Source organism: Chiloscyllium punctatum, chromosome 9 (assembly GCF_047496795.1).
Source record: "Chiloscyllium punctatum isolate Juve2018m chromosome 9, sChiPun1.3, whole genome shotgun sequence".
Classification (NCBI taxonomy): Eukaryota; Metazoa; Chordata; class Chondrichthyes; order Orectolobiformes; family Hemiscylliidae; genus Chiloscyllium; species Chiloscyllium punctatum.
Genome location: NC_092747.1, coordinates 40,649,882 through 40,659,157, shown reverse-complemented (window position 1 = coordinate 40,659,157; position 9,276 = coordinate 40,649,882). Strand labels below are relative to the sequence as shown.

General features: G+C 38.5%; 1 protein-coding gene across 1 annotated transcript; it reads left to right on the top strand.

Annotated features, from left to right (window-relative positions):
* Window positions 1–426: 426 nt before the first annotated feature.
* LOC140481003 (ras-like protein family member 11A) lies at window positions 427–9,028 on the top strand. The gene is made up of 4 exons (XM_072576613.1): window positions 427–723; window positions 7,308–7,364; window positions 7,454–7,530; window positions 7,861–9,028. Exons 1-4 carry the CDS (start codon window positions 603–605, stop codon window positions 8,326–8,328), a joined length of 723 nt encoding a protein of 240 aa, XP_072432714.1. The 5' UTR covers window positions 427–602; the 3' UTR covers window positions 8,329–9,028.
* Window positions 9,029–9,276: the final 248 nt, after the last annotated feature.

Genomic DNA, 9,276 nt, shown 5'->3' with positions numbered 1-9,276 from the left:
ATTTTAGAAAGCACTTCCCACATGTAGACGTGTGAGAATCTTTCCCCATGGACACATGTTACCTGCCTGTCATGATGCGTAGCTGAATGGGTCCCTGCTTTATTGAACTAGGCAGTGTCCCTCTTAATTGGATCCTAACGTGCCATTCTTGACCTGTTCGATGCCGACATTGGCAGTCCACTAAGAAAAGTTCGACTAAAGCGAACAAATCAACATTATAGTCTGTGTTATTTGTAAATCAGCCATTCGGTGCTGCCTATAATACCCTTTCACCCTAGGTGCAGGTATAATGCGAGGAAGTTGCTACGTCTGGACGTATTCAGGCGATTTACGTTGCTGTGTTCGTCAGTGCAGTTCTATTGGTTTGTGTGAGGAGTGGGAGGCTGCTCGCCCACAGCACTGTGTATATGAAGAGGCGAGAGCTCTCAGAGCCCAGGCACAAAGAAACGCCAGCCGCTTCAAGGAGACCTGCGTGGGGCTGGTGCAGTTTTGTGAGTTGCTGATTGTACCAAACCTGGTCAGAGAAGAGCTGCAGCCTCAGTTAATCAGAGCAGCCGCTCTCTGCAATTCCATCGAGTTGCCGGAACACTGCCAGGGGACCCATGCGTTTTTATAATATGTCGACGAACTTACTGTTGGTTCCAATCCCGGAGTCATGCGACAATGTGATGAACAGAGACATCAAGATCGCAGTTTTAGGGTCAAGCACTGTTGGGAAAACAGGTAAGAGGTGATTGAGCCGCCTACAGAAATGTCGATCGACAGTTTACTTTTGAAATGAACGGTATGTCTATTAAACTAAATCAGTTGAACACGAACAAATATTTGTCACATCTGATGGATTCGTTCGACGATTAAATCCAGCATCAACAATGTGTTTTCTGTATTGAATGGTTGAGCAACCATGAGATACCTGTTTGCATGATTGGTCTGTATTCATGTTGGTTACAACTCAACTATCATTAAGTCTCCAGACTGAAGACTGAGTCTTTTCACTCTGAAATTTAGGATTCAGTTTGTCCCAAATAGATGGAATGGGATTCCTCTTGCTGCCCAATACAAAACCTGATGGCGTTGTGGCCAAGTGCAGGGGCATTGCATGCCAGGCGTGCCTCCCAGCGGACACTGTCCCGCTTTTACATTTGAAACCTGGCAATTGTTTCCTGAAGGATTTTTGAGTCTGTGAAAAAGGTATTTTTGAGGCGGACTCTGAGATTTGCCTCCAGAAGAGTAAAGGTAGCGCGCTGACTCGCACGTTCAGATGTGTTGGACTGTAAGAACTGTCTGTTGGGAGTCGATGGTAACAATAGGGATTTGTATTTGCATAGCGCCTTTCAGGTAACGTTCGAAAGCGTTGTAGAAACAAATAGGACAAAACCTGACACCAAAATATTAAGACAGGTGGACAAAGGGCGAGGAAAGATTCACGTTTATATAATGCGTTTCACCAACTCTTCATGGCCACTATGTACTCCTGAAGTGTGGTCACTACAGTAACCTTGGAAATTGACTGACTGCCAATTAGCAATGAGTTAACGATCAGATTTTTTTTTCGTGTGAGCCTGATTGGCCAATACAATGGCAAGAACTCCCTACAATCAAAGGTAGGCAAAAGTGAGGACTACAGATGCTGGAAACCAGAGTTTAGATCAGAGTGGTGCTGGAAAAGGACAGCAGGTCAGGCAGCATCCGAGGAGCAGGAAAAGCGACGTTTCGGGCAAAAGCTCTTCATCGGGTGTCTTACTCCTGCCTTGGAATGTATTGTGTTCAGTTCCAATACAAAAGGTCTGGAAATTGTTCACTGGTTGTTTTCAGAAGGACTGTGATTACCTCGTGTAGCCCTTTTTTGTCTTTGGCTTTGTTTTGAATTTCTTTTTAAACCACTTAGTTTGCCCACTGGACGGAAATCAGTGTACGTCTTTTCAAAAAGAAAAATGAGCAGAAACAAAAATTAAATTGTTGGAAAGGTGCAACAGGTTTGGCACCATCTGTGGAGAGAAATCGGAGTTAACGTCTCCTGTTGAGTGACCCTTCCTCAGATCTGAGCAATGAGCATATTCTTTGTTTAAAAAGGGCAGTTTTCCATTAGTCTATTGTAGGGGGCAAGATATATAAGGAGAATTGGGAGCCACCTTGGATTCAAGCCATTGAATGGGAATTTGAAAAGTTTGTGATAATTTAATTACACATGTGGCCTTTGGGATTTGTACACACAACATAATTTAGCTCTGAGCCATATTAAGTCCATCTGGACTTGCACAATTCAAATTTTTATTCAAAGTGTTCTCGTTTTGACATAATTGGTGTGAAAAACTAATCCCCATATGCTATATTGAATAATAGGACCAAACAAAAGAATGATTCGAAGATGTTTGCACAGTTTTTAGTGCATGTGAGTCATCAACATAAAGCTGCTCAAGGTATCTGTGTATTAGTTGGTAGATTCCGTTTCAAAGACAATGGAAATACTCTAGTAAATGATAACATGTGTCTGAATAGGAGTAAGTGTGCTTTTTGAAAGTTATAGCTAAGTTACATTGCAAAGAGTTATACAAAGGGAAATCTTAATGCCAAAATGCATCTGTTTTGAATTTAGTAAGTTTTTTAAAAAAATTCTTTCTGGGATGTGGATTTCATTGGCTGGGGCAGCATTTATTTGCCCATCCTCCGTTTCCCTTGAGGAGGTGGTGGTGAGTTGTTGCCTTGAACTATTGCAGTCCGTTTGGTGTAGGTACCCCCACAATGCTGTGAAGTAAGGATTTCCAGGATTTTGTCCTAACAGTGAAGTGGTGATATATTTCCAAATCAGCTTGGTGTGTGGTTTGGAGGGAAGCATGCAGATGGTCATATTCTAATTTTTCTGCTGCTCTTTGCCTTCTCAATGGTAATGGTCATGAGTTTGAAAGGTGCTGTCTACTCATCCTTGGTGACTTTCTACAGTGAATTCCATAGATGATACACACCGCTGCTATTGAGCATCAGTAGTGAAGGGAGTGAATGTCTGGAAGAGGTGCCAGTCAAGTGGGCTGCTTTCATCTTGATGTCAAGCTTCTTTAGTGTTGTTGGAACTGTACTCATCTAGGCATGTGGGGAATGTTCCATTGCACTCCTGACTGGTGCCTTGTAGATGGTGGACAATCTTTGGGGAGTCACATAGTAAGTTACTTGCTGTTGCATTCCTAGTCTCTGACCTTTTTTTTTTTGTAGCCACAGAATTTACATAGCTATTCCAGTTCTGTTTCGGGTCAATGCTAATCCTGAGGATGTTTTAGATTAAATTAGATTACAGTGTGGAAACAGGCCCTTCGGCCCAACAAGTCCACACCGACCCGCCGAAGCGCAACCCACCCATACCCCTACATCCACCCCTTACCTAACACTACGGGCAATTTAGCATGGCCAATTTACCTGACCTGCACATCTTTGGACTGTGGGAGGAAACCGGAGCACCCGGAGGAAACCCACGCAGACACGGGGAGAACGTGCAAACTCCACACAGTCAGTCGCCTGAGGCGAGAATTGAACCCAGGTCTCTGGCGCTGTGAGGCAGCAGTGCTAACCACCGTGCCGCCCTTGATAGAGGATGCGCTGGATGAGTGCAGTCAAGAAGCTTGACACCACTGAGGACAAAGCCACTTGCTTCATTGGCACTACATCTGCTCACTTTTATACTGATGCAGAGCACTGTACCATCTACAAGAAACACTGCAGAAATTCACTATAAGCTTCTTTGACAGCACTTTCCAAACCCACAACCACTGCTATCTAAAAGGATAAGGGTAGCAGATACATCAGAAAACCTCCACCTGTATGTTTCTCTTCAAGCCACTCATTCTCCTGATTTGGAAGTATGTTGTGGTTCCTTCAGTGTCACTGAATCACAGTCCTGTAACTCTCTCCTAACAGCACTGTGAGTCTACCTATCTCAAATAGACCGCAGTGTTACAAGAAGGCAGCAATTAGTGATGGGCAATAAATGCTGGCCATGTGATTGAAACCTGCATCCTTTGGTTGAATGAATTTTTAAAAAAAAGTTGGTGCAGTATTTTAAATGAAAGAAAACATTTCCCTCTTTAGCTTAGATAGAATTTGCTTGGATTAAGGCATTCCAACATATTTTAAAAAACATTTTTTCCAAAAAGCTTGCAATGAATTTGCAAACGTGCATAAGTCAAATAATCTTAGTTGTTAATTTCAACAAATGCTTCTATTCTGCACACGTAATGTGAGTAGAATCTCTTTTGACAAAGTTGACAAAAATAGTTGTGCTTTGAATAATCATAGTAGGAGCCGATTTGACAAAAGCCCAGACTTCACCTTGCTAGTTGAATATGTATACAAAAATTTACATTGAGACTAAACAATGGATATGCAGATTAGCTCTTAAATTCATATTGATCTTTTTATTAGTGTTTATTTGTCTTGAGTTTAAAACATATGTGCAGTTGGATGAAATTAAATGTTTGCTATTTGTGCTATATTGAATAAGCCAAATACAAGATTTTTAAAAAGGGTATTTTTGTATCTTCTCAAATCTGCATATGTGTTTTTTTTTGTTCAGTGGTATAGATACAGCAATTAAAAATAAAATGCTCTATTATTTGGGAGTAAATAGAAACTTATGAGTTTGTTTTCCTTCAGTTTCCTGACAGGATGTACAAGAGCAGAAGAAATCATTGTGTTTTTCCTGATAGTCTGAAAGATAAATATTTCCCTGATTTAATAAATAGAAACAATAATTGATTTCTTTTATAGCTAATGCAACATCTGACTTTTAATAGCCAGAAGTAATTCTCTTTTCATTGAGAAATAATCCACTGTTTTTGATACAGTTCAACTGAAAATGGCATATCTTTAGATTTCAGAAACTTGCAAAACTGTTAGTTATACAGTGACTTCCTGTTTAGACATAAGTCACTGCTACCATCAACAAAGATCATGTAACCAAATCAGTGATCTCCAACTCTGATATAGCAATTCAGAGCAGAGTTCTTTCACATAGCTTGATTTTAAATGCAGTAATTCAATAATTAAAGAGCTACTAAATACTGTATTGTTGTACTTACAAATCTTTTACATATCTAGTAAAATGCTCCTATACAGCAACAATCCTAGCCTCAATCTCCCTGACAGAAAGAGAATTTGAATGAGTATTACCACTAAAATAATTCTCTCCGTGAATTTATACATTTGAGGGCCCTCTGCTACTCTGCACAACCACCCCAAATGAATAAAACGCAAATACGTAGAAACCAGCATAATGAAGGATGTCTTTAGAATCTTTTCATGCATTAATAATAAAAGAAATCACATCATGTCATTCCAAACTTAAATAATATCACAGCTACCAACAGTTTTTCTGCGTTCTGGTGGAATGCCTGTTATTAGATTTGGCCTTTGGCTTTTTATCTTCAAACTAGTTAGTTTAACTTAGCTTCTAATATCTTGCCTTATTAGATATTAAATTAAGGTGATCAAGCAGACTCTTTATGGGGAAATCCTGTTTAGCCAATTTATTTGAGTTCTTTGGAGGAAGGAATATGAGCTATGAATAAAGGGGAACTGGTGGTTGAACTGTACTTAGATTTTCAGAAGCCACTTAAGATTCAACTTCAAAGGCTACTCTGGAAAATAAAAGCCCATGATTTGGGAGTAATATATTGTCATGGTTCTAAGATCAGCTAGCTAACCGGCAACAAGGAAGGAAGCATAAACAGTTGGCAAGATGTGAGAAGTGATATACCACAGGGATCTGTCCTGGGAACTCCACTTCCTTACAACTTGTATAAATGACATGGATGGATGGTGGGGTCAAAGAGATGGTTGCTAAATTTGCTGATGACACAAAGATATCAGGGAAAGTAAGTTGAGGAAGGTAAAGAATTGAATGGCTAATGGAGTATAACGGGACAAAGTAAAATGTTTTCTTTTGGCAAGAATATAAAACAGAAGCATATCTAAACAGTGAGAAGTTGCAGAACTCTGAGGTACATAGGAATCTGTGTGTCCTATTGTACAAAATGGTAGTATGCAGGTACATCAAGTTGTTAGGAAGGTTAGCAGAATATTTTTAAATGAAAGGGGAATTGAAGATAAAGGTAGAGTGGTTATGCTTCAGTTATATAGTGTTGTACGATATCCTCATGTTTAAAGGCAACCTGTAAATGCATTGAAAGCAGTTCAAGGAATATTTTATTACATGAATACTTCAAAAGAATAGGTTATCCTACCCCAGTTCCAACCTTCCAGCTCAGCACCATTCTCCTGATTGGTCCTACCTGCCAATCTTCCTTCCCACCTAACTGCTCCACCCTCCTCTGACCTATCACCTTCATCTCCACCCCCATCCATCTACTGTCCTCTTTTTTGCTACTTTCTCCCCAGCACCACCCCCTACCATTTATCCCTCCACCCTGGATGCTCCCTGTCTTCAGCCCTAATGAAGGGCTTTTGCCTGAAATGTTGTTGTTTTTTTCCTGCTCCTCAGTTGCTTTTCCAGCACCACTCTAATGTAGACTCTGATTTGCAGCATCTGCAGTCCTCACTTTTGCTTAGGAAAAGTTGGACAGTGTAGGCTTGTACCCATTGGAGTTTTGAGTAAGAGGTGAATTGATTGAAACATAAAATCCAGAGAGGACTTGATAGGGAGCCTGTGAAAAGATCTAGATGTAGAGCAACACTTTGAAGTAAACTGTTGCCCATTTAAAACAGAAGTGAGTAGAAATCTTTCCTCAGAGGATCATGAGCTTTGGAACATTCCTCCTCCAAAAGGTGTTGGAAGCCGAGGTAGATAGGTTCTTGAAAAATTAGTGTCGCAACGTTATTGTAAGTTGGTAGGAACATGGCGTGATCAATTCAGACAAGATCTTATTTGGTGGAGGAATTGGTTGAAGGGACCGAATGGCCAAATTCCTCTGATTTTGTATTTTCATCCTAGTAACTGATTTATTTTAATTTTCTTTTGTTAGTTCTGATCCATAGTAGCACTATCAACTTCCAATAATGGAACATTCCGGTGGCAACATAGATCATCACAAGAACCGGCCTCTGATTGTGACCAAGTTTATCTTAGGATTACTACCCATTGGAACTTTTGCACCAAAAACCAATATTAAAGCTGTTCTTCTTTTAAAAAGGATAGATATAAAACTGCAGAATTAACATTGATATTATCTGAATATTAAAGCAGTGTGTCTCTGGTGCTTCCAATGAATATAATAAATTCTCAATTTGTCAAATGCATATGAAAGAACAACTGCAATAGCTCTAACAGCAAGATATTAATAAATATTTTTGTTTCTTTCTAGCATTGATTGTCCGGTTCTTAACTAAGAGATTTATTGGGGATTATGAATCAAATACAGGTGTGTATTTCTTAAAATCATTTAAAAATTGAATGCTAAAATCAATAAATAATAAATACTTGCTAACAATCTATTGCTCTAAATCACAGGCAATCTTTATTCAAGACTGGTTCATATTGAAGGAGAGCAGCTTTCAGTCCAAGTGCAAGACACACCTTGTGTCCAGGTATGCTTTTTGTGACAATCTCATTTTTAGGAATTATGGGGTACAAAAGTGAGGACACCAGAAAGAATCATTTTATTCTTGATGTCCATAAAGAATAAAACTCCCTGAAGCCAAATGCAAAGTTTGCAGGTTATTTGAATAGTAATTAGCACAAAGACTAATTTGTGAATGAAAGTTGTCAGTTTTGATTTGTAGCTTATTTGAACAATAGCATAACTTTATTAATATTATGCAATTCATTTTGTAGAACATAATGGATCAGTTTTTCTTTGACATTGAATTTGCAAATTCAAACAAATGAGCTAATTTCTGAAATTTCTTTGTTTTTAGGCTCAAGCAGAGTGTGCACGTTTTCCTGACCTTGTCTCCAGGTGCATTCACTGGGCTGAGGGATTTATCTTGGTGTATTCAATAACAGACTACAACAGTTACAAACTGATTCGACCCCTGTATCAGCATATACGCAAAATGTACCCTGATACAAAAGTCCCTGTGATTATTGTTGCTAATAAGAGTGACCTATTGCATGCCAGACAAGTTCAGACTAATGATGGAATCCAATTAGCAAATGAGCTTGGTGCAACATTCTTAGAAATCTCTACCAGGGAAAACTATGAGGATGTGTATGATGTTTTTCAACATGCCTACAAAGAGGTGAGCAAACTGCATATGAACAATAATGGAGAAAAACGAAGAGGATCAATTATTCCACGCCCCAAGTCACCCAACATGCAAGATTTAAAACGACGTTTCAAACAAGCTCTTTCTTCCAAAGTGAAATCTGGTGCCACGTTATGATGTGGATATTAAAACAATCAAGCCCAGTAGATAACAAGCAGAATTGCACAGTATTCATATGACTTTGTAAATGGTGCATTTTGTCTCCAGCAAGATTATAAACATCATTTTAAATGATGGCAGTGCAATGTTGATTATTACAGTGATTGACTCACTGTGGAGCAAGGTTTACCTGAGGGCATTGACTAACTCTTTTTACATGCTAATGCTCAAATAATTTCTGCTACCACAGTGTAGCAATGTATTGTTTGTGAATGTCTTGTGTTGACCCTTGAAAAGATAGCAGAATAGCTTTTCTAATGTTGCCAATAATAACTTTTCGGAATGGAGCGTATTCGTTGTACAGTACAGTTGTATTGAGTCTTGCAATACATTGTGAAGTAAGTGAAAATATGAGGACGGACCTGGGACAACAAAATAGTCGAAGATTTAAAAACTGCTACAGATTTTGGGAGATTGGAGTGTAAGCAAAGCAAATTATGTAAGAGATCAGGTGATAGAATTCTCAGCAGTCTCTGCCATTATGAAGTTGCAACTAGCCATTGGAATTTTGTTTTGTGGATTCCAGTCTAAGAAAATGTAATTATTTTTCAATTCTAGTTTATAGATTTTGAAAATTATACAAAGCATTACTGTCAATCATTTGTGTAATGAGTTTGTAATTACCTATATTTTATTGATAACTTTTACTGTATTTTCTATGAACAATTATTTAGTTACTCTTGTGACTAAATATAAAATGTGTTCATTTCTATATTGCTATAAAAGACATTTGTACAACTGTTTGTAGATTTGTTCTAATTCTGTAACATTAGAAATTCAGTCATTCACAAAGACAACTTTTTTTGACAGGTTCAATTGATTTTTAATTTTTGTTATGATAAAATTAGTAATTTACTGAATGAATTGCAGTGTTTTGTATTTTGATAATTGAGGAATATTTCAGGT